Raw genomic sequence first — 25,716 nt, forward strand, 5'->3', positions numbered from 1 at the left:
GAGCACTAACCCTGTGCCAGGCTAGGTCTTGGGACACAAAGGCAAGCCAGACACATCTCTGCCTTTGGGCAGGTCACACAGAGTTAGAATTCACGGGCACAGAAGAGGGCTGTGTGCATTCTCAGTCTGCTACCTCTCTGCCCCTGTCACCTACAGTGCTCTCCGCGGCCAGTGACCAAAGGCGTGGTCTCCGGCGCCAAGTGCCTGGGGTCTGAGTCCAGGCTTTGCCTCCTACTAGCTACAGCTGTGGCCCTGGCATGCTAGGTTCGGGTGGCTGTGAACGAAGGGCTAAGTGCTGGCTGGTGTCACATAGGCTGGGGACCCCTACCTGACTGATCTCGCAGGCTCTCAGAGCCTTAGCAAAAAGAGAAAGTGATAAACACGAACTAGTGTATCTATTTCTGGATGCTACATTGTTTGTGTGTCTTAGCTCTGCTTTTTCCCCACATATGGATTAGAACTGGCCTGAGATTTCTTAGCTTTGAATATAATTGGCCTCAGCCCATCTCAGAAGGCTCCTTCCCCCTGTTCCTCCTCAAGGAATGTGAGATTCCTCCACACCCCTTTTTTTGGGGTCTCGGAAGGGCCTGGGACTTCTGTTTTCCTGAGGGAGAAGAGGGAGCCAAGACAGCTGGCTGCTCGGCCCCCGACCCTGCCCCTTGACTAGAAACTTCTGGCTGATAACTGCACACACCAAGTAGACAGCACCAGAGGGGACAGAAACTCTCAGGAAGAAAGACCACTGGTGGGGAGAAACCCATGTTCCAAGAAGCAAAATAGAGTATAGTTTGTCACCTCAAATGCATATGTTTCCGATATGCGCATTTCATCATATATGAATTTTATCTTAAAAAAACAAAAAGGGTTTGTACAAATCTTGAACTCCAGTCAATGATATTCATCCTCAAGTATTTGGGAGGAAATGTACTGATTCTGCAATTTAGTTGGAATGCACCAAAAAAATAAGATAAGTTGATGAATGGGTAGAGGGATGGACAGACGAATAAATACGTGATAAGGGAGAGGAAAATGTAATTATAGAATCTAGGTGGTAGGTACTTGGTTGTTCAGTAAAATTCTTTCAACTTTTCTGTATATTTGAAAACCTTTGGGAAAAATGTTGCAAAGAAAAATCTCATAAAGCTACTAGATTACAAAGAGAAAAAAACAGTCCACAGCGGAAAAATATACAAGTAGGCTTGGAAATACTTACCAACATTTAAAATGCTGTTTGGAAAGCTGAATGTTAACATGAAGGAAAATAAAACTACGTCTATATATTTTCTGTAGTAGATTCCCTTTTTTTGTATTAGATAATAAATATTTTTTATTTTATATAATTTTGTATGTTTATTTTATAGATTATGTATATAATTTGGGGGAGAGGATGTTCCATACAGGGGGCAAAACAAATGGAAAAGGCCCTGTGTGTATTTAGTGAGGCCATTATGGCTGAAGTGCAGAGAGGGAGGGAAGTGTGGTTGGAGGAGAAGACAGAAAAAAATTGGAGGGGAGGGTCATGTAGGGCCCAAGGCCATGATAAGGTCTGATTTTGAGCTTCTGTGCCATGGGAAGATGCTAGAGGTTGTGAGCTAGAGTGATCTGACCTTAGAAGGACCTTTCTGCTCCTTTGGGGGCGGGACATGGGTGGAAGCAGGACTCCCCACTCTCTCCAAACTTTCTTTCTGGCCCAGACCTCAGCGTGCCATTTCTTCTACACCTCGGCCTTGTGAGCCTTCCCCTAGAGAGGTCTTTCTTATCACATAGAGTCTCCAGTCTGTCTCTCCAGCAAGCTGATGTTAGTCGTCACCGGTAATCCTCAAACAATCCAGCTCTCATGGTCTCTGTTGTACTTTTTCCCTGGTCCCAGCCAGCCAGTCTCTGAGGCTTGGGAACACCAGCCCTCTCTTGCATTCCCATAATCCTACAGGGTGTTCAGGAGTCCTTACATGTCCTAGTGGAGGAGACATCTTAATCCTCTGCCACCTAGCACCCCCTGGGCCCCAGATGAGTGAATATATAGGCTCATGATTTCAAGCAGGGGCTCTGGGGTCACTGATTAACTCCTACCCTAGTTCTGTGACCCTGGACAAGTCCTTTGAGTTTCCCAAACTCCAGTTTTCTCAGCTGCCAGACAGCAATGAGTATGATGAGTATGCCTAAGTCAGGGTTTCTGTAGAAGCGAAATGAGATGCATTTCTTACACACACAGGGCTCAGCACAGACCTGCACGTTGTAAGCAGGCAGTAAGCGCGGGCTCTGATTTTTATTCCCACTGTTACCAATGCTCTGAGTTGGTCACTATTGCTCTTCCCATTATGGAAGGTACAGGCACCAACAAAGCCCAGACGGGGCGCAGTTGGTGCTATTGAGGAATCCTGGGCTCTGCTGCTGGTGGGGGGTTGGGCGGGGACTGACACGTCTGCCCGACATCATGGGACTCACGCCCAGGTGGGGAGATCCCATGAGGTATCCACAGCACCTAGAGGCAGAAAGCACAGCCTTGAGGGTTGTACTTAGAGCTTCAGACCTGCGGTCTGGTAACAGCGAACTCACAAGGCTGAGGGCAGAACATATCAAAGGAAACTGTCCCTGAATACCCAGCCCCTGTGGCCAGCAGATACGATTGCTCCTCGGAGCCCAGGCTCAAGCTGGAAGGGAAGGACAGGGAGGAGTGGAATACTTCTCAGAGGGATTTGTATTATTTATTTGAGAGCAGCCAGGGAGAACAGGAAATCTTTTTCCTTTTCCTTTCTATAAATTTCTGAAGTCAGTAAGCAGTGTTAATTGTTACTCAGGAATAACTGGATGTGACCCAGATACAGAGTCTGGAGTGGGACAGAGCCCTGTCCAGTCAAGGGAGATTTTGCTCCCTGCCTGGGGTGGCCCTTGAAATCCCCAGCCACCCAGCCTGCAGAGACTCCTGCCAGCTAGAAGCTTCAGTGGCTGCATCACTCCCCTTAGTGCAGCCCCGTGGGATGGGGACATGAGGCTGGCCCCTGCCATTCTGCCTCCCCCACTAGCACCTATGATCGGAAAATGCTCTGTCCCATCCTGTCCCGTGATTCTGAGATGGGCTGTTTGCACTCGTGGGAACCCACTAGTAGTCAGGGCCTTCCCGCCTGGCTTCAGATGAGCATCTGTCTGAAGAGCCAGTGAAGCTGGGAAACCACCCCGGGGACTAGAGTGCCACCCTGGAGAGCTAGCCTATCACTCAGCACACTAGCTGGGAGATGGCACCGTGCACGACCTCACACGGCTCAGCTCACCGCCCGGGGCCGCCTGTGCCCCAGAGGCACACAGGAGGCTTGCATGGCCCAGGGCCGAACCCTCACGTCCATGGCACCTGCTGATGCGGCTTCCTGGACTTGCATGAGCCCTAGCTCCGTCCACTCCAGGGCAGCACAGGAGGCTCGGCCCGGACCCGAGCTTAGGCCCTCTGTGCGGTGGCCCCGGACGCCTGGCCTGCAGCCCAGCTCCGTTCGGTCCCCTCACTTCACCCCGCTTCATCCCGACAGCACCCCTGAAGTCTGCTTCCCCATCCATCAGACATGCGGTTCAGAGCACATGCCTGGGACCCACACTGCTTCCATTTGTATCCAGACTTGACCATTTCCCCCTCCTGTGGCTGGACTTACTCTCTTCTGGCCCTCTTTGCTCCAAAATGGGGATAATAAGGGCACCTGGAGTAAGCAGCGGGACTGCTGGTCCTCAGCTCGCTCATTTACAAAGCGGAGGTGATGCTGACGCTGACCATGGAGGGCCGTGCGCAGGACGCCATACATGAAGGGACTGGGACAGTGCCTGGCCCCCAGAAGGTTCTGGGCTTGATACCTTTTTTTTTTTTTTAAGATTTTATGTATTTATTTGACAGAGATCACAAGTAGGCAGAGAGGCAGGCAGAGAGAGAGAGGGAAGCAGGCTCCCTGCTGAGCAGAGAGCCAGATGCAGGGCTCAATCCCAGGACCCTGAGATCGTGACCTGAGCTGAAGGCAGAGGCTTAACCCACTGAGCCACCCAGGCGCCCCTGGGCATGATACCTTTTACAAACTGTAATCCTCCTCTTCAGCGAGGTCGGCCCGCTCCCGGATGGCTGGCCCCCGTCTGCCTGCGGGTGCTGGCTCTCTGAGCCCGGGAACGTCTGCACACACAGCTCCCCAGGAAATTGGAGGCAGAGCTGAGGATCGGAAATCCAGTCTCCAGAGCAGCTAACCCCTGGCTTAGCCCCTGGTCCCCTTGGGGCTTCCCTCTGGGGACTGAATACCTTTCGCACTCTTGGCACAGCCCCAGGACACCCACCCACTTGTGGATTGGAAGCTGCATGTCATCAAGCAGTGGGGAGTGCTCGTGGGGCTCCTCCAGGATGGCGTGAGAGCCCTGAGTGACCGAGGCTGCCCCGGCTGCGGGCGTGATGCACCCGCATGTGCCTTTGACTGTGGGCTAGTCCCCTCGTCCCCTCTTCCCACCCCTTGATAAATAAGAGCTGTTTTTTCCATGTGGTGTTTGTCTCTGCACAAACGCAGAGGTCTGAGCACCACGAAGCTTATCTATACAATGGACTTCCTGCTGGTGTTGGATCTGCCCCACTCCCCTCCGGGTCATAAATTTATGTCGCCTGAGCACACTGATCTGCTGACGTCCGTGATGCTGGTGGCCTTGGCAGACCCCAGCTCCCCCTGCCTGGGTGGGAAATGCAGACGCAAACCCGGGATGACATGAGCTGAACATCCCAGTGACCGACGGACAGCCAGAACTGGGTGGGCGGGGCAGTTGTGAGAAGTTCTTTCTTTCATCAGCTGTTTATTGAAGCCTCCTGTGTGCCAGGCCAGGTACTGGGCCCTGAGCATACAGAAGTGCGGAGGATGTGGGGACAGCTTTGGAGGAGCATTCCCGCTGGCCTGGGAGACAGATGTGGGTAATTATAACACGCAGAGCTGAGTTCTGGGGTAGCATTAAGGACAGAACCTGTGGACGGAATGTACAGTGTAATTTGGGACTCAAGAAAGGCCTCGAGGCTGAGTTTTAATGAAAAGTCTTCTCTCCTTGGCAACAAATCCTCAGCAGTGAGAGCCCAGATGGGGGTGGGAAATGTGGGGAGTTTTTTCAGCTTGAGTTATCACAACTCTTTGCACCTGTGGTCTGTTTGCCCCAAGTCCACCATCCAGAGCATCACCTGTGGGCACACTGGGGGCGGCTGCCTTCTCTCTTGTTCTCTGACCAGACCCCTTGGTGGCTGCAGTTTTCCGTCCCTGCTCAGAATTCTGAGTTCCCATGTTAATCATAACAAGTGTCCTCTGAGAGGAGCTGTGGGGCCTCTGCCAGCAAGCCTTCTCGCCTGTTTTGATAACATCTGCACTGAATTTTCTCTCTTTGTATAATTAGGTATTTGCTTTGACTTGAGATTACAGTGTGACTGGTGTCTCCGAAATTTCAGGCCTGAAGTATATGCTGGGGCCCAGAGTGGTGGGAAAACGAAGCTTTCGCCCGTGGGGTTTCAGGTTCAGTTGGGAGGGTGGGCAACAGTACGCTGGCTGCTGTTGGCATGAAATCTAACCAGCAGCCCCCCGACGGGTGGGAAAGGGAGCTCCTGCCTTGCTCCGGGAGCAGTGTGGGGTCAGGCCTGGTGGACAGAAGGACGCAGGACGGCAAGATGGCTCCCTCTCATTCTCTTCCTGCCCTTCTTCCCCCCAACATCCTCCCACCCCCGCAGCATCCCTGGCCCCGGAGTGACAGGACTCAGCAAACAGGAAAAGATGCACTAACTGCTAAGAAATGCAGTGAATCCAGGCTTAACCCCAACGGCAACCTCAGAGTGTCAGGGCTTGGAATCTTCCTTTACAATGCCCGTCATGGTCTGGCTATGTCAAGCCAGAGGAGCTGTTTTGGGTGTGAGATAAGGAGTGGTTCTCTCTTGTCTGCTCCAACCAGAAAGGAAGCAAAAGGATTTGCATACCCGCTCCGCGACATCTCTGGAGTGAGCTGTATCTCAGCAGTGACTTCATTTCCCCTAACGGGGTTTCCACAAACCCCCTGGAAGGTTCCATCCAGCAAGCCACACTGATTGTGGTGTGGGAGTTTCTGATAGGCTTGTTTGTACTTTCCCTTGGAGACCCCAGAGACCCCAGGGGAGTGATAACTGGATGATGGAATATTTGCTAGAGGAAGGGAAATGCATTTTTTAAAGATAAGGTTTGATCCTGAGCAGAGGGGAAGTTCCCAGATGCCTCTGTAATGTTGAGCAGTGAGGTGTCCGCATAGGTCTCCTTCCCTGTGGCCTTGCTGGAGTGGCCTCAGGGCTCCCACCCCAGGGGGATTCTGCCTCTTGAAGGTGCTTCAGGGGCTTCCCGGGGGGTAGGATGGGTATGGCCCTACCACACCCATGGGAACCTCTGACTCTCTCATCTGGAATACAGCTGTTTCCCTCTGTCCTTACACAGTACTGGTGACTTTGTTTAAGTAGAAGGGCTTTGCCCCGGACAAAAGGTTAGGTCATTCCATGTTGTTCCTTCTCTCCTAATAGGGCTTGTAGCTTCCTTGAGGAAGACCCTGATCTTGCTCAACACTGCAGTGTCCACTGAGACCTAGTTGCGACCTGTGTAGAATCTGGTTCTGTCAGCCTCCGCTCGCATGGCCCCAGTGTCTGCGGGGTTAAGGTCATACTCCCTCACTTGGTGTTTAGGACCTTCAGCATCTGGCTGCGGACTGACCCTCATCTCTTTCCTCTCCCTCCTCTCCCTCTCCCAAAGTCTCCTCCGTTCCATCCACCTGGAACTTCTTTCTCTTGGAATGGGTGACCCCTCTGCAGAAGTGTTCTTCCTGCTCTTTATTCCTGGCAGAAGTAGGACAGAAGTAATAGTTGCAGCATGATGGGCTCTGGAGTGAGACCACCCAGGTCTGCCTCCTGGTTCTGTCCCTTTGGATCTGGGAAACCAGGGGCCCATTACCTAGCTGTGTCGTGCCTCAGTTTTCCCATCTGTGAAATTAGGATAATAATAGTTTCTCCTTCTCCAATGTGTTGGGGGTACTAACTGCTAAAACACATGACGCATGTGAACTGAGTGTCTGGCACGTAGTAAATGTTCAACACATACAGGCTCTGGTGACGGTGATGGTGAGGATGGTGGTGACGGTGATCATTGTTAAAGACCTTCTTTGCGAAGTCTTTTCTAGCTCATCAGGCAGAGTCAGCATCTCCTCTTCAGGGCTCCCAGTAGAACCAACCACAAAGCGTTCTGGTTTCTTACCCCACAAGCCTGAGTTTGCCACTAGATGGAGAGTCCCTAGAAGACAGGGACTGGGTCTCAGTGATAAGAGCGAGAGTGTCTACCCTAGTGTGTACCAAACTCCGAAATATGAGCTTTTTCTTATCCTGTAAGTACTTTATGAAGATCTAATTCACATACCATATCATTCACCCTTTTAATGTGTGTAATTCAATGGTTTTAATATATTCACAAAGTTGTGCAACCACCACAACGACTGAATCCTAAAATATCACCCTAAAAAGAAACTGCACAGCAGGGAGCAGTCCTTCCCCACTGCCTTCCCCCGCCCTGTCAACCACTAATCTCCCTTTGGTCTCCATGAATTTGCCTATTCTGGACATTTTCTGTAAATGGAATCATACCGTCTCTGTCCCTTTGTGTCTGGTTGCTTTCATTTAGCATGACGTTTTCAAGGTTCATCTCTAGCTCAGTAATTCGTTCCTTTTTGGAGTTGAATCATCCCTTGTATGGACATACCACATTTTGTGTCTTTATCAATTAGTGAACTTTTCAGTTGTTTCTGTTTTTTGGCTATAATGAATAACGCTGCCATGAACATTCATGTGCCCATCTCCATGTGGATGTATGTTTTCATGTCTCTTGGGCTGATGCACAGGAATACAGTGGCTGGCTCGTCTGGCAACTCTGTTTAACTTTTTGAGGAAACGCCAAACTGTTCCAAAGCATCTGTACCATCCTCATGGCTGCCAGTGACGAGTGTGGGTTCCAGTTTCTCCACATCTTTGCCAACACTTATTTTTGTCTGTCTTTTTGATGATAGTCACCCTAGTGGGTATGAAGCAGAATCTCATTGTGGCTTTGATTTGCATTTCCTTGATGGCTAATGACTCTGAACATCTTTCCCAGTGCTTATTGGCCACTTGTATGTCTTCTTGGAAAAAATTTCTATGGGGATTATCTGCCTGCTCTTTAATTGGGTCCTCTTTTTTTTTTTTTAAATTATTAAGTTGGTAAATTCTTTACATATTTTGGCTACTAGTCCCTTATCACATTTATGATTTGCAACTATTTCCTCCCATCTGTGGGCGGTCTCTTTGCTTTCTTATGGTGGGCCTTTCAAGCATAAAAGGTTTTAGGAATGAAGTCCAATTTATCTCTTCCTTCTTGCATTGCTGGTGTGAGGGTTATCACATCTAAGAAACCATTGCCACATCTGCGGTCACAGTGATGCACCAGAGCTTTTTAAAAGCAGTCTTATTTTTGATAACTCTGTGAGGAAAGAGTAGTGTACCCATTCCCAGATGAGGAAGCTAAGAGGTCAAATGCCAGAGCTGGGCTTTAAGCTCAGGTTAGTCTGACTCAGAACCTCAAGTGTATCTTTTTGTGCCTCCCCACCAAGTCCCTGGACTTCTGTGTCTTTTCCAGGGTTTGGTACGGGGACTGGTTAGGCCCACAGGTGAGGTACCTTGGGTGGATGAATGGCAGGTCCTAACTGGTGCTTCGTTTACTACTTGCTGGTTCATTTGAGTGGACCCGTTAGCTGTTGGCAAGGGGTTTGTGTCCATAGTGCTAGTGGTCACTGAACGTCTCTCTCCTCTCTTACCGCTGCAGTGTCTCATCATTGGGGGAGGACCATGTGGTTTGCGCACTGCCATTGAACTTGCCTACCTAGGGGCCAAAGTGGTTGTGGTGGAGAAGAGGGACACCTTCTCCAGGAACAACGTGCTGCACCTGTGGCCTTTCACCATCCATGACCTGCGGGGCCTGGGAGCCAAGAAGTTCTATGGGAAGTTCTGCGCTGGCTCCATTGACCACATCAGTGAGTAGAGCCCATGGGGCCAACCCTGGGTGGGGCACATCTCTCCACACTGAGTCTCCAGGATGTTCCAGCTTACACATCCGTAAGCTGAATGTACGGGGGTCCGTACGTTCGACCGGCAGACATTTCATGAAGGGCCTGCTCTGTGCCTTATGCTAGTTCTGGGCTGCGTCTGCCCCACCGAGCTGTAGGCACCATGAAGTTGGGGCCTGTGGTGTGCCCCGCTCACCGGAGTGTCTCAGGGCATAAAGGGGTGCTTGACACATAGTAGGTGCTCAGTCAACTTCTGCTGAGTGAATGGATGAAATATGGGGAACAGAATCAGAGGTGGGTAACACGGTCTGCACTCGCAGAGAGCTCACCGAGATCTTGTCAGGGATTAACTGCACGTTAACAGAGCCATCAGACTCGCTAGGGGGTTCAGATGAGGGAGGCACACAAAACCATGAAACGGGCCAGGGTGTCGAGCGCCACGTGGACGTTGTGCTGCTGGTTCTGGGGAAAACCGTGGTAGGTTTTAGAAGAGGAATGACACAGTTGACAGCACCGGACTAAGTTTCCTTGCATTTTAAAAAGAGGGAGGACATCATGACAGGGGTTCACCCAGTCAAGGAGGGGGAAGTAGGAAACACGGATTTCAGGCCCTGGGCCAGCCCTGCAGCCGAGCACACTCAGGGGAACATCCAAGCCCTTCTGCTCTGTGTTATTCCAGAGTGGGTCCCCTGAGGCAAGTTCTGTGCAGAGAGGCTGTGGCAGAACAGACTTCCCTCTCGTGCTGAGCAGGGAGGAGGCCTTTAGCCATTTCATATATAAAACTGTGTCCTATAAATGTCAGGGAGGTTAACACTGTGGGGAGAGTTCAAGGGCTTAGACAGATCCGGGCTCCAAATCTGTCTTGCCCATTTGCTGTGGGACTTGGGTCAAATTCCTTACCTTCTGCAAGTCCCATGTTTTGTCTCCCTCACATGTGATGAATGCCTGCCTCCCAGGACCACTGAGAGGATCAGGTAGGTGAGGTCTAGTTTGTGATGTGCTCACCACTGTGCCTGCCCGGTAGTAGGGACTCGGAGAATGCTTTGCCTCCATTGGTGTACAGCAAGCAAGAGGAAGAGGCAGCTGGGGTCCCCAGCTTCAGGTTCCAGAGCTGCCTTCTTTCAACCCGTGGGGGGCAGGAGAGCCCTGAGAGCCATGTTCTCACGAGGACGGGAACTGACAGGAAAGGGTGTGGGGCTCAGAAGAATGACTGAAGACAGTGGTCAGCCACACAGGGTGTAGTTTAGTCACGGGTACATGGGAACCTATCAGCAGTGGCCCCAGACTGTATTCCCACTCTGGGATGAGAAAATTCCAGGAGTCCGTTGGAAAGAGATTTGGGTTTACCCAGAAGGCTGCAGTGTCAGCTTTCGGGAATATTCTCTACCACCCACAGAAGAATGTATGTTGGTGCCCAATTCAGAACTACAGCATTGAGCACCACTTTCCCACTGAGCGCTCCTGAGAGGCAGAGCTGGGCACCACGGGACCTTGCAAGCGCCCCCTCTGTTGAGCTGCCTTCCCTGCTGGTTGGGAGCCCCTCTCTGCCCCATTGATGGGGCTCCCATTTAATCCCTAGTTCTCAGAAAATTCCCCATGTTCAGAAACCCTGGCAAGACTCCGGATCTGAGATTCTGACATTTGGGGCACTCATTGTTAAGATGGGTTCCATTGGCTATGAGAAGGGAGGCAGGGAGAATTTGATGAACACCTACTGTGTGTTAGAACAAGCTAGATTAGGAGCCTTGAAATGAAGAGGAGAGGCCAGGCCACTGCCTAGGCCTGTTTCCAGGCAGGAGGGGGATCAGATTCTTTAAGCCCCAGCTGACTGGCTTCCTTTCAGACCGATGCTGGTCTCCAGCCCCAGCTGCGCCCCAGCCCCCAGCACGCCTCAGCAGTTCCCAACTGTCCTGTGTCAGCATCCTCCTCCCCTTCCCATGTGCTCGCTCCAAAACTCCTTCTGAGCAAATGGCCTTCCTCCTCTGCTCTGGGGAGGAGAAGCCACTGGCGGGCACTCCCAGCGCCAGCCCCTCTCCGTCCTCCTGCACTGGCCTCCATCTGAGTTCCCCTTCCTGCCCTCCCTGCCATGTCTGAGGCTGAGCAGATTGCTCAGCTCCACTCTGCTCCCTCTTGGTTTCCTGCCCCTTACCTCGCTGGCCCCTCCCCTCTCTTACTACCTTAAGTTTTTTCTATTTCAAAACATTTACTGTAGAAAGAGGGGATATCGACTTTGTCTTTGCGTCCCACCCATGACTCCTTCCATTGAGATCTGACTTCTTCCCCACCTCCTGTGAAGGAGATTTTCGCTGAGATTTCCACTCCTAGAAGCCTCCTAACTCCCAAGTGCCCTGGCCTCTTGCAGCCGTCATAGTCCCTAATTTGTCTGTGGGATTTGGTACTCTATTGGCTTCCTGGACTGCAACTCCGGCCCTGTTCTGCTACTCCCCTGCACCGCCCCCGCCCCCCCGACCATGGTGGCCTGCCCTCACCTGTCCACTTGTGTTTCCTCCACTAGAGTGGGTTCTGTGTCTCTATGCCTACCATGGCACCTGGCCCACTGTAGATGCTCAATAAATGTTAAGTGAACAAAGCTCACAAAATACAGAGAGTTTCGCCCTCTACAGTAGAATATTCAGAGACAGACCCATGTGTGCTGAATGACCAGGGATGAGTTAGTGACACTCATCGGGGGAGTTGGGGCAATGGGTACGAGGTGACTTACCATGAGTCCAGCTTTGTGGAGAGAAATCCCCCTTCATGCTGACCCTGGATGGCTAAGGGCTTAGGCCCAGTCCCCCACAAAATGAGCCATTTCGTCACTGACTTTACTTGTGGCCATTATTCTCCAGGTCTACTCCTCTTTCCATCTTTGCCTTGTCAGACCTCTGGCCCCTCTCAGGGAGGAGGCAGCAAAGGGAGAGCCTCCATCATGAGAGCATTTTCTAAAAGCTAGAGCGCAGTCTTGGAACCAGACATATCTGGGTCCATATTCTAGTTTGCTGCTGTATGACCTTGAGCAAGTCACTTCACCTCGCCAAGCCTCGGTTTCTCATCTATAAGATGGGAATAATTATCCCACAGTAAGGATTAAATGTGAAAACGCTGAGTGGCCAGTGCATAACTCGTTCTCAGTTGCGATCATCATTGGTCTGTTGCTCTGCTCAGAGATCAGTGAGGAGCGATTATAGAGTACCCTGCATACAGGAGGCACTCAAGCATGGCTGCTGATACCTCTTCTCTTTCCCCCTTCCTACCTAACAGGCATTCGTCAGCTGCAGCTCATCCTATTCAAGGTGGCCCTGATGCTGGGAGTTGAAATCCACGTGAACGTGGAGTTTGTGAAGGTTCTAGAGCCTCCTGAAGATCAAGAAAATCAAAGTACAGTACAATCTTCCTCTTATGTCTACAAGTCAGATATTGGCAAGTGGAGATCACATTTGCAGCTCTCAGAGAATGTTCCCATAAGAGTTACTCTTGTTGGGAGCTATTGGGCATAATCCCATCAAAGGGCGTTTTACCTTTTCTGCCCAACGCAGCCACCTTAGGTTTGCTCTTCTCCTCCCAGGGCAGTTATTAAGCTACTAAACCTATCATTTGGTTACCGTGTCAGTGGGAGGTGGTACTTTGACAAACGAAGTACTAGGTAATTAGGATAGAAGATCTAGATTCGGTTGTTTGTTGGAAGTTCATTCCTAATTCTTCAGGCCGCGTGGGAACACACATGGACATGTGGCTGCACTTGTGCCCACGTGATATTTTAAAATCCAGTAAAGAAAAAAAAAAAAGTGAAGCTTCTTGAACAAACATGAAATAAGGGCCCATGATATTATTTGGTATGTAATTATTTTAAAGCCTTTCTGAAGCATAGCTTACCAACCACGGAAGTCACCTGTGGTGGGTAATGTCTTATTTAGCCATGTTGCTCTTTTTCCTTATAGTATATGTTCATGTAGGTGCTGATCTCACGCACACTGTGGTCCGAGAGTTTGCTCTTGATGCCTCTGCACCTTATCTCTTACCAAAAGCTGCTGCTGCCTGGGTAGGGCTTGTGGTTTGGGTAGCTTCGTGTCGGAGACCTCAGAGTCTCATGGGCTCATTAGGGCTCTGACCTCTCCTGTCCTCCATTCAAAACATTCCAGAGTGTAGGAGAAGTGTTCAGTGGCCTTTGTAGCAGGACAACATCTTTTAGGGACCTTCCAGAGATACGTGTGCCCTTAGCCTCTCCCAGACCCAGTTCTGGATGACCAGCAAGGTTTCACCTGGAAGTGTTCCCATCAAAGGCTCTGTGCTGCCCAACAGAACATTTTGAGTGTAATGAAGTGGGAATTCGAATTGGTTTCAGGACACCCTGCACATCCATCATTTGGGTCTGGTCAGTAATGAGAGGACAAGGAGGATTGTATGGGAGTATGAAGAGAATGTGGTAGAGTGCACTGAGACAAAGAGGGTTCAAGTGGGACTGGCCTGAGGACCATTGATAGACTCCCAGCCTTTATAGAAACCGGTTAAATCAGGCATGGGGTGGGCGCTGCTGGTTTACCTTCTCCTGGATTGAATGGATACTGAAGCCAGAAGGTCTCCAGATGCAAGTGTGAATCAGGAGAACTCTGGGTCTTTCCCTGGCAGATCTATCTGGGGTTCCTCTACCTAGAGATATCCCCTTTCCCCTGGCCAACACTGCAGGGACCTCCCACCTTTCTCTGCCAACTCAAACCATTTTTCTGTTTTGGTAGAAATCGGCTGGCGGGCGGAATTTCTCCCTGCGGACCACTGTCTGTCGGACTTTGAGTTCGATGTCATCATTGGTGCCGACGGCCGCAGGAACACACTGGAAGGTGAAGACTCCTTTTTCCTGGAGCTGAGGATGGGGGCCTTGGGACTGGGAGGGGGCTGCAGAATGGCGCCCTTGACAGAAGGGCAGACTGTCCTGCCAGGCCTGAGGCTGAGCATCGAGAGGGCAGGCGTTCAGGTCTCTGAACCATCAGGCTTCCCACCTGTAAAATGAAGATAATAGAATCTTGTCATGAGGGCTATGAAAGGACTCATATGTAAAAACGCTTTATAAAGGTAAAGTGCCATGGCAATTGCGAGTCAGCATGCATTTATGGAGCCCCTGTCAGTGAGTCCATGGTACCGAGCACTCCCACGCTTACTTCATCCAGCTAAGACAACCATTCTTAGACTCTCGGTGGCCTTCTTCTTCTGTCACGTGTAATACCCCAGCAAGAAGGGCCCGTCTCTTCTGTAACTTATAAGCACAGTCATTGCTGGGCAGTAAAATGAGCTTTTCCCCAGACTGTCAGGGTGCAGAACCATGCTTCTCTGAATTCTGGAGTTGGAAGCATAACATGTTTTCTTGGAGTAAGATCTGGTCAAGTTGGGAGAAGAGCGCCACCACCAGAAATGTCTTCAATCCCCTAGCCCTTCCCCCAAAGAGTAATTGACGCTGAGATTGTACTAATTGGCACTAACTGTATGAACAAGAGACCACAGATGGCGGACGGAGGGGTCCCACATGGCCTCTCAGGCTGGCAGCTAGATCTGCTCTTCAAGCTTGCCCTGCTCGAGGGCTGCAGACTGCCGGTTTCTGATGAAGAGGGCACGTCCTCCAAGGACAGAACATACTCCTGGAAAGAGGGCTGATGCCTGAGGTTTTGGGAGGTGTGGGTTGCCTCGCTGCGTTCTACCCACCAGCTGTGCCCACCAGGACCCTTTCCCCACTCCTTTGCCTCTCTCTTTGCCTCCATCCCTACATTTGCCAGACCCCTGCAATCAGTAACCCATATCTGACAAAGCTTTTTTAAGCTGTTAACCTGGATGTTGTGCTGCTAGAATTTTGGGGGCCATTTTGATGGTTGGGTACAACTGCAAGTCTGGATATTTGTAAATCCAAAATCCACACTTTGCCTGAGTATAGTTAGGCATTTCATGGATAGGAAAAGAAGGGTAAGAAGAAGGAGAGCCATTTAGGCAGCTTAGCACCAAATAAGTAGACTAGAGTGTGAGTTTCTCTATGTTGGCCCTACTGACATATGAGGCCAGATCATTCGTTGTCCTGCTCCCGGTAGGAAGCTTAGCGGCATCCCTGGCCTCTCCAGGCCAGACTCCAGTAGCACAACTGCCTCACCCAACCGCCATGCCCCGTGCCAAGTTGTAGCAACCAGAAATGTCTCCACACATTGCCAAGATGCCCCTGGGGACCAGGGTCACTCCCAGTTAAGAAATACTAGACTAGACAATAATGGCCATTTTTGACCATTTCAATAAAAGTTTAATGAAGATGGACTTAAAGAGGAGGTATTGAGGAAAAAACCCCAAGGCTTCTAGTCAAAGGGAGTATTGACAAAGAAGTTTGGGAATCATCATGAGGTCTGAGTATGCGGTGAGCAAATGTAGGGAGAGTTCCGGGAGGAGGCTGAAGACAAAGGCATGTCCCGAGAGCCTGCCCTTGTGATGAGAGCCTTGAGTTAAGCAGAGTAAATAGTAGTGTCTGGGGCAGAGGGAAGATCAGGACTGTGGGATAGCCAGATGCTAGAAAGAAAGGGGATGGGCAGAAGGTGTTTCAGTGAAGTGTGACTCCTGCTTGGGATCCTCTGTGTCACCACCATTAAAAATCAAAGTTAATGTAAGCCATCAACAAGTAGAGGAACCCCAAGAATCACTGTATTAAATCAATTACAAGTTAGACTTCTGTCTCCTCATTAGATATTTACTGAGTGTGGGCTAAGCACCAACCACTGGAGACTAGAAATAGAAAATTTGTTAAAATCCCCATCCTACAGGAATTCAGTCTCATAATCCTACTTTTCAAAGGGGGGAAAACACGAAAAACACTAACAACCTAGTTTTAATCGTAAAAGTTCAAAATGCATGTATCGTGGGTATACCTAGCCACTGTGCCTAGCAAGCCTTTAGCACGATGAGCCTGCTGGGAAAATCACTTGAGCCTTTTGTCTGTAGAAGCCTCACCAGAATAATTGGTCCTATAGATTTTAGGAAGGGGGAAAGTCCCCTTGACTGAAGCCTCTGGGGATGGGTTTCTTCTTGGGGTACGAAACTTGGCCTGTCCACCTGCCCCGTTCTCCAGGCAGAACTCTGGTTTCACTGGCCTGTGAGGCATCTGAGGACCGCTTCCTCCATAATCTTTCTCAGTTTTCACACCAAATGCAGAAGAAAGACTCCCTTTTCCCCTTTTTTTTCATGCAGGATTCAGAAGGAAAGAATTCCGTGGGAAGTTGGCTATTGCCATCACCGCCAACTTCATAAATAGAAACAGCACGGCTGAGGCCAAGGTGGAAGAGATTAGTGGTGTGGCTTTCATCTTCAACCAGAAATTTTTTCAGGACCTTAAAGAAGAAACAGGTGGGACCTTCACCTTTCTCCAAACCAAACCATTGTCTGTGCCAGGCATTCCCAGTCTTGGGATTGGGAGCCTCAACTCTGATTAAGTGGAAGCAGGGACTTCTCCTTAGGATAGAAATGGGCAGGATTCCTTCAAGGACAAGAGAGATTCTCGAGGGAGAGTCCTGGATGTTGTACGTGAAAATGGATAAAGATATATATACCCAGCATTTACTCAACATGCCCGTTCAGTGCTGGTATTCAGTATCACGGGATACAAAGTTGAGGTTGGCATGGTCCGCTCCCCAAGTAGCTCCTTGTCTAGTGATGGACACCCAGGGAAACCACCCTGATGTGGAGATCGGTCTGTGCCTGAGGCAGCGTGAGCTTCAGGGAGCCTTCTGAGGAGGGAGCCAGCAACCTGGGTGGGTTCCTGAAGAAGTGTAGGTGCTTTGGTTCAGAGTGCCAGCTGTCCTTCCCCATGAAGAACATCCAGAGATACCCAGGGAATGTGTACTCCCCCCCAGGCATCAGTTGTCCCCTAGCTATGGGCCCTGATATCTTTCCAAGACACTCATTTGCTCAACAAATACTTGTTGATTGCCTGCTTGGGGCCAGATGCTGTTCAAGGGCCTGAGAAAGAGCAGTGGGCAAAACAAGACCCCTCTCTCGGGAGGGTCGGTAAACAAACAATGACGGTGGAGAGAAGGAAAGCACGGCAAGGAGAAAGAGGGATGAAACCTGCTGCCAATTAAGTAAATTCCAGATTTTTTCTTCTAACCTGGTTTAAAAATCTGTATCTCTCCTTGAAAGGCAGTGTGACGACAGAGTTAAATAAATTTTTTTTTAAATTTTATTTATTTTGAGAGAGAAGGAGTGTGAGTCACGGGAGACACAGAGGGGGAGGGAGGCGCCGAGGAAGAGGGAGAAAGAATCCTCAGGCAGACTCCCCACAGAGCAGGGAGCCTGACGTGGGGTTCGATCCCATGACCCTGAGATCGTGACCTGGCTTGAAACCAAGAGTCAGACACTTAACCGACTAAGCCAACCAGGTGCCCCTAAAATTTTTATGCTAGAAATAAATCATCCACACTCAGCATCACCTAGCACAGAAATAGTCCTCATTGCCATATACTGCTTTTTGGTAACCGTCCACTTGCACCCTCCCTTTCCACGTGACTCCAGCTCTTAGCAGAGTGTCAGTATTCTTTGTGATTCTGGTTTTCTCATGCGGCATCGCATTGTAAATATTGTCCATGTCACAGCCACGTCCCCCCGATGGTCACTTTTGCAGGCTGCAGAATGGCTCGTGAAGGGGCTGTACATCTCTGCCCAAGCATCCAAGTGGGAGGCCTGGCAAACTGTGCTTGGCCACGTGGGTCCATATTTTCCTCAAGCTAAGAACAGTCTCAATAGTTTGGAACGGCAGAAGAGAAAGCAAAAGAGTATTTTGTGGCAAATCGACAATTGTCTGGAACTCAGGTTTCCAGGTCCCTAAATAAAAGCTTCTTAGAGCACCGTCACCCCTGGTCACGCATGTCGCTGCGCATGGCAGCTCCCCTATGAATGGTTGTGGGCCCGATGGCTCGCGAAGCCTGAAATGCTTACTGCCTGGCCCTTTGTGGCAGATGCGCGCCGGCCCCTGATTTAGGCCTTTCGGCTGTTGACCATTACAGAGCACACTGCTCCTGCTGGACTCTTTCCAGTGGGGTTTTTTGGAATGGAATTCCGTATCGAGCAGACCGTGCCACTCCCTGGCCACGAGGATGTGTGCTCGTTGTCCGACTCTCTGACTTTCACCACGTGGCACGATTTAATTGAATATTTTCTTCTAGCATATTGTGTTCTTCTGCACGATTTAAGAATGAGTCCAACCCTCCCTTCCTCTCAAAAACTAAGAAGATAAATACTTCAACAAACCACCAAATATGGATTCTGACAGGACATTGAGTGTGTTTTTCCAAATGTTTCAATGAGTTTCCTTTGAATTTCGCTGTGGTAGTCACCTTTGGCCATTGTTTCACAGTGCCCCTTGCACAGTGACAACGATGAATTTCCTCCGATTCTCTGGGGGGCCCTCTCCATTGATGGCTATTTCCTTCTTAACGGTAATAAAGGGGTTCCTATGGTTACCAAGCACACCTGTGTCAACCTCTAAGTTTTGAGTCTCTTCCTTTCTCTCCCTTTGGGGCAGCTAAGCCAGTGGTTCTCAAACTGGCATGTGCATCAGAATCACCTTGTGGGGCTTATCAAAGTGCTGATTACTGGCCCCACGCTCCGTTTCTTGATGTACTAGATCCAGGGCACGGTCCTGATCCTTAGCATTTCTAGCTTCTCAGGTGATGCTGATGGTGCCAGCCAGGGGGACCCCCCTTTGAGAACCACTGAGCTAAGCTCTCACAGCATTTTTTTTTTTTTTTTTTTAACACAGAAACCTAGTCTATGAAAGTATTTTGGCAATTGCTGGAAAGTGCAAAGCTACCCAACCCAGGCCTCTAAACTGAGTTGTTCCTGCCAGGGTATCTGGGTTCCCCCACACACAAGGGTGATAGTAGAAACGTCGCTTAGCACAGTCTTGAAAGAATTCACCCAGCTCTTTGAATCTCTGGCCACATACAGGGCGTGGTGGATGGGACTTGGAATCAGACTGGTTGGGGTTCAAGTCCCAGCTCTGTTGTTGCTTGGCTGCCATGCCCCGGACCTCTCTTGGCCCTGCTATAGCACTTTGCTTTAGCCTGGAAATACGGGTCCTCAGCCCTTGAGGACATTGAGGTTTTCTTTTTTTAAAGTGTTTTCATCATGTTGCAATATATAAATATATCAAATTAACATTTTGTACACCTTAAACTGACACCGTGTTATATATCAATTACATCTTAATTTTAAAAAACATATAGTGTCTTTGGAATACCTGGGTGGCTCATTTGGTGAAACAGCTGACTGTAGAGTCTGGACCCTGATCTCAGGGTCCTGGGATCAAGCCCTGTGTCAGACTCCTAGCTCACAGAGGACTCAACCTGAGGATTACCTCTCTCCCTTTGCCCCTCCCCCTGCTCCCACGTGCACGTGCTCTCTCTCCCTCCCTCTCTCTAAAATAAATCTTAAAAAAACAACAACCCCAAGACAGTGTCTTAGTGGTACGCTAAAAGCTAGCTGTGTGGAGATGGGTAAATTCTAGCCCTCAGTGTTATCTTATTCAGGCTTGTGTGTTTTAAAAACTTGCTTAATGTAAATACATGCAGGTAAGTAATGACACCTGTGCTGGGGCAAGGCCCTGCGGGAGTCAGACTGAGTCCATGCACGCTTCTCTTCACAGGGATTGATCTTGAGAACATTGTTTACTATAAGGACTGCACCCACTATTTTGTCATGACTGCCAAGAAGCAGAGCCTGCTTGACAAAGGTGTCATCATTAATGTACGTATCTCTTGGCTGCCATGTCCTTTCTCTCCCTTTGCGACCCAGCATGTGCAAGAGCAAGGGGTGGGGAGGCGGGAAGGAACCACTGCTCACCACTCTCCTCCTCCGTGCTGTTGTGTGAGCGTTGGATGAAGGAGCCCACAGCACTATGGGCAGACGTGTTTCTGCAGAGAGCCTGGGCTGGGCTGAGACCCGCACCCAGGCGTTTGTGTAAGCCTCTGCCCCCAAGAGATCGGTGGGGTCTTTTCCTTCCCCATGTCTCATTCAACCCTGCCCCTGTTTCGGAGAGGTGCCATGTCATTTGGAGTCCAGCGGGGGCTCCTTGTCCTACTGGGGCACTGAGAATGCATGTGCTTGTGAATTTCCCTTGGTGGCCCTCTTGTCATGGGGGTGGCGGGGAGCTGTCTCTTCTCTCGGTCAGAAAGGCTCCACTTGAATCTTGGCTCTGTGGCGGATTAACTCGGGACTGTGACTGAGCTGCTCAGCTTTTCTGAGCTTCAGCCTCCTTCTCTGGAGACTCGGAATAATGGTTTCTGTCTGAAAGGGTTGTTTGCAGGAGTAAATGAGAGAATGTACAGAGAAGCTGTCCCAGTGCCCAGCGCATCTAGGGGGAGTTGTGGATTCCCTGTGTAACTTCTGTCTGGTTTGGACACCTGCTTTTTTGTCCTGCTGGCTTCCTGGCCTCTGTGTCCTGCCTTTGCATCTTCAAAAGAGCACCGGGTTGGAAGGAAGCACTTGGAGTTGGGGGCCCTGAACTGGAAGCTTCTTTGGGCAGGTTTATAACCCTTCCAGAGCCTCTGTTCCTGCCCCAGCTGCTGCTTGGTGCCTCAAGATAAGGATCCTGCCGTCCGAAGTCAGCCTGCTCTACGGGTGTCAGCCAGCAGCCTGGGCGGCATGGTGACCATTCACTGTTGCTTGTCGGAGAAGATTGTCTGTCCTCTTGCCACATTGTCTGTCCCAGCTGCCGGCCGGGTGCCATGAGTAACCCAGCCGTCCCCTGGGCCGCCTCCTTGCTGAGAGCCTGAGTTGCAGACAGGAGGCTGTGAATGGTGGGACGGGGGGTGCAGGAGGCTGACTGGGCACAGCTACTAGATGTGTGAGCGATGGGTTTCAACGTCTGGTACTCCCTGGCTGACCCAGTCTGGGGGAGGTGAGGTGGGGTCCCCTTCTTCCCTCTGCTCCACCAGCATCCCTCCCAAAGTTGCCTTGTCCATCGGGAGGCCTGTGGCAGATAGTGAAGGACTGTTTGGTGTCCAAGGCTATAAGCATGGTGGGCATCTCTGCAAAGGAGGGACGGAGGAGGCCTTTGTCGGCCCCCCACGCTAACCCTAGGGCGTCAGGCAGAGTTTGACATGGGTTTTCTATTTCACTGGCTGAGTACTCCAGCCTCTGGGATACTAAGGTTCCTTCAGGGCATCCTGGGGCATTTGTCCAGACCACGACACATTGCTCACAGTGACTCAACTCTTTGGCAGTTGTTGTAGCCCCTTCATACTCCCCTCTCTCCGTCACGGCACAGGTGGGCCAGCATGACTCACTGTGAACCCATCATGACTGTGGAGGAGCTGGGAGCAGATCCCAGGCTCGTGGGTGTCCTCACCAAGGCTTCTCTTCTCCTCACAGACTCCGGGAGCATCTTCCAAGCCGGTGCTGCGGGGCCCCCTAGGTATAAGACAGGAATTCTTGGCTAGAAATTACAGGCCCCAGGCCGGACATGAGAAAGCTGGATGGCCATTTGGTTCAGGAGCTCTGGCCTTGAGTCTCCCCGTGTCCAGCCAAGCTCTGTGGCATTTGCATAGCTGGGAGCTGGTCCATCTACCCCGAGCCACTCAAATTAACATTCTTGTCATGCTCCCAGAGGAATGGGAAGTTCTCTCTCACTTTCTCTCCCTGCACGGGTCAGCATCTTCCTAGAGGCACACAGAGGTGCTGAGTAAATGTGTATCGACTGACTGACCTGCTTCCCCATCTATTCCTGCTGATCTCTGGGCTTCCCATGGTTCCTGAAGGGAGAGTGAAGTTTCTCCTCAGGAAACCATGTCTCCGGGCTCCCAGCTCTGTCTTTCTTGCTTTCTGACATGAGGAGGGTGGACCATTGCCGGGCCCTGCCTCTTCTGGGCCGTATACATACAGGCTAGGGCTCCCGGATGCAGCAGGCTTGTTCTTGCCACTGTGTGAGGGAGCGCTGTTGTCAATGGGCAAGGTGAGCACACATCAGAGCCGGTCTCCAAATGCTGAACCCACTCTCGTTGGAAGCCATTGCCTGACCTCTTCCGGTCTCCAGCATTCTTTTCAGCTTAGTATGTGGGGCGACTGTTCTGTCAGATTCCCCACCTGGGCCATTCTTGATGCTTCTCCCTCTACTGGCCCTCCTCTCTGCCTAGGACGCAGCCTCTCTTCTGTACCTGTGCCTGTGGAAAATGGGACCCACCCTCATTCTCCTGCCTCTGTCTTAATTTAAAACGCCTTCTCCAGGCCTGCCCACTTTCCATAGGGACCCATCCCCACCTTTCTCTCCCTTGTCCTTGTTCTTAACCCCTCCCCGTGGTCCTGCTCCTGTATCCATCCACTCCCCTGGAACTTCCTGCCCAACAAGGTCCCGTGGCTCCACCCAGCAGTCCTGGCCCAGGTGGGCTCCCAGACCAACACATGCTCCTCTCGGGGCCCCCAGCACGAGCGACCTTCACTGTGCAGTGCTCACACTCACTGGTCAGCCAGCCTACTACCGACAGCATGCTCTGAAGAGGGATATTTTCAAGACCTCTCCATCCCTGTCTCCTCTCCACACCTTTAAGGGAGGGGATTGGTCATGTGACTGTAGGAACAGGTGTGAGAAAGGACACGTGAATCGCGAGAGCTCCAGCCTGAACGCCACAACCCGACACAGGGCTCCCAGGCCAGTGCTGGGTACGATCTGGGTGATGTAGTTTGGTGTGAGCGTGTTAAAATTTCTGGAACAAGGTATTTGAAATCGTGGTTATTAGGAAAACTGACACAGTGGGTCACTGTATTTCTTGACGTGGCTGTGCCTTCTAAATGCTCCTGTCAGTGTGTGGGTGAGGAATGGTCCAGGAGCGTACTTCACCATACGTTTATGTTTTGTGCCATCATGAATTATAGGGGACAGAAATTCCCATTCACTGAACACTTACCATGTGCCAGGCGTCAGGTTGGGGATTTAATGTCTATGATTTCCTTCGGTCCTCACTGTGTGAAGTAGATTTTGTTATTCCCAGAATGAGAAATGAGAAAATGGAAACCCAGAGAAGTTCAGTAATTTGCCCACATTTGCTCAGTGAAAAGCAAAGGTGGAATCTGACCTCGGGCTCTGGATAACCCCGAGGCCTGTGTTAGTCTTACATACTGGTTCCCGCCCACGCCCCTGCCCCGCCTTGGGATCTGCACTTTCTGTGTCACCTTTTGGGAGGAAAGCCTTCTAGTTTCTTAGTCATATGATGAGCAGATTAGACTTTGGGGTATGTCCTGCAGGTCACTGCCAGCATCTGTCAGGAATGGATCTCCTGCACCTCTAAGCCACGGCCCTCCTCCTGCTAGCAGGGAGTGTGACAGTTTACATTTTAAGAGCAAAGCAGAGCCCTGAGTGGCCCTAGCCTCTCAAGAAAAGAGAGAGCTGATTCTGGAGGGAAGGTGTGAGAGCTCTGCCAAGCGTTCATGCCTTTTCTGGTCTTGTTTGACCACCAAACGTAGCATGTCTGGATCATATTAGCTTAGCTTAGTCCGCTATGAAATCACTATTTCTTATTTGCTCTCTCATCTTTTAATTGTACTGAAAGTTATCGCAAGAACCAGCCATGTAAAATATACTTCTGTATTTACCACAAGTCCATTATTGAGTAAGCTGGTTATTACGACACTATGTTCTCTATCAAAATTCCGACGTGAGATAGTTCTTTTAGAATTTAGTGCCAGGAAAAAAATTTCCTCCCCTAGGAATGTCTATGCTTCCTTCTTTCTGATAAGGAAAGCGCTGCCATAGATCACATTTCCCTTTTGCCTTGGATGCCAGGAAGCTCAAAGCCAAGTGTGAGGCGTAATCACAGCTCTGTCAACCCTGACAGATGACTGACTTCGTTCCTCTTGATTCCTTTGGCCCTGAGTTTCTGTTTTGCTTAGCTTTGCTGTATAAAACCATTCCAAGTTCTTTTGCAAAGATGTGGGTGTGAACTCTTGCCCATTACAGGGGTGGATTCCCACACCACAATCTCGTTCTCTCCCCAGGACTACATCGACACAGAGATGCTGCTGTGCGCAGAGAACGTGAACCAGGACAACCTGCTTTCTTACGCCCGCGAGGCCGCAGATTTCGCCACCAATTACCAGCTGCCATCGCTAGACTTTGCTCTGAACCACTATGGGCAGCCTGACGTGGCTATGTTCGACTTCACCTCCATGTACGCCTCAGAGAACGCGGCCTTGGTGCGGGAGCGCCAGTCCCACCAGCTCCTCGTGGCCCTGGTGGGCGACAGCTTGCTTGAGGTAGCATCTGTGTTTGGAACCCCCCGGTTCCCGGTAGAAAACAGATCCTTGCATTTCTGGTGTGGCCAGTGGCATCTGCTCTCCCGCAGCCAGGGGAAAGATGGGATCCCTGCCAGTGGGCCGGACTTGGCCAGGCCCGTCCTGGCCTCCAGCTTGCACCTGGCCTGCCCTTTCACCAGACCCAGAGGAGCTCATGGTGTCTTCCTCTCCGCACTTCTGGGCTCTTTGCGCTGACCTCTTTGTCAAAGTAGGAAACTAGTCAGCCCTACTCTGGCCTACATGGGCAGGTCTCTTCATAACATGTACCCCCTCAGCTGGGCCACAACTTCTTCCTCACAAGGGGAGATCTCTGGGGCCTTGCAACAGGGAGATCATAGAGGGGACAAAAAGACATGTGGGCCCCAAAGTCTGGTTTCCCTCCATGGCCTCCAGCTCAGAATGCTGCCCAGAGCATCGGCAACTGTAAGCATCCTTAGCTTGAACCAAGTTTTTCAGCAGGGTTACATTTTTATCTTTAAAGTAAGCAGTAACCAAAAAATGTTTATTTATCCCAAGTAAGAGTCAAATTCCAAACCATGCTTTGGGTGCCCAGGGGACAGTTCAGTTAGAACTTAGCTTGGCGGACCAGCCCTCACTTACCATGGTGTGTGGGCTGTGATCGGCAGCACCCCCCCCAACCCCACCGTCTCCCTTCTCAGCATTCCCTCCTGTTACTCTGCTCCATTCCTCCACCAGGCCTTTGCCCACGCTGCTGCTCTTGAATGGATCAAGATTAGAAGCCTACCCGTTCTTTAAAATCAGCATAAATGCAACTCTTTTGTGAAGCCTTCCCGATTTCCATCTCCCTGGGTTGAGGGGGCATTTGCCTGTGCCTTGTTTGAGCCGCCTCCCCCCTCCCCCAGCAGTTTTTCCATTCCTGGGACACAGCCCCTTTTATGTGTGACTTGCTGCTATAGCTGAACGTGTTCGTACTGAAACCTAGGGGGCTGTCCTGTCGCCCCACATTCCTTCCCGTGCCTCCCACAGGCTGGGTAAGCACTGAGTGCTGGAGAGGACGGGATAGCAGCCTGGGGGTTGGGGTGGGAGGCATGAGAACCCACTGGAGTTTTGCATGTTTTCTTCTCTAGCCATTTTGGCCCATGGGCACAGGTTGTGCCCGGGGCTTCCTGGCAGCCTTTGACACGGCCTGGATGGTGAAAAACTGGGATCAGGGCACCCCTCCCCTGGAGCTGCTTGCTGAAAGGTGAGTACTGCTGCCCGGCTTCCAGCTGGGCGTGGGGGTGGGTAGGGGCAGGGCGTGCTGGTTCCACAGCTTGGACAGGAAGGGAGCAGGGCTGGCCATCAGGCGGATCCTGGATGAACCTGAAGCCTCTGTGCTCT

The 25,716-nt window shown here is 50.8% G+C and overlaps 1 protein-coding gene across 11 annotated transcripts in view; it reads left to right on the top strand.

Moving 5' to 3' along the window:
* MICAL2 (microtubule associated monooxygenase, calponin and LIM domain containing 2) overlaps positions 1-25,716 on the top strand; it is a 210,019-nt gene that overhangs the window by 73,553 nt on the left and 110,750 nt on the right. For all 11 annotated transcript variants that reach the window (XM_032853495.1, XM_032853485.1, XM_032853488.1 and 8 more), the window contains 7 exons: positions 8,838-9,045; positions 12,340-12,456; positions 13,812-13,913; positions 16,285-16,440; positions 19,736-19,836; positions 24,079-24,336; positions 25,464-25,579. In XM_032853495.1, coding sequence (XP_032709386.1) covers positions 8,838-9,045; positions 12,340-12,456; positions 13,812-13,913; positions 16,285-16,440; positions 19,736-19,836; positions 24,079-24,336; positions 25,464-25,579 — 1,058 coding nt within the window. The remainder of the gene's footprint in view (positions 1-8,837; positions 9,046-12,339; positions 12,457-13,811; positions 13,914-16,284; positions 16,441-19,735; positions 19,837-24,078; positions 24,337-25,463; positions 25,580-25,716) is intronic.

This window comes from Lontra canadensis, unplaced genomic scaffold (assembly GCF_010015895.1).
Source record: "Lontra canadensis isolate GAN:19392208 unplaced genomic scaffold, GSC_riverotter_1.0 scaffold7, whole genome shotgun sequence".
Lineage (NCBI taxonomy): Eukaryota > Metazoa > Chordata > Mammalia > Carnivora > Mustelidae > Lontra > Lontra canadensis.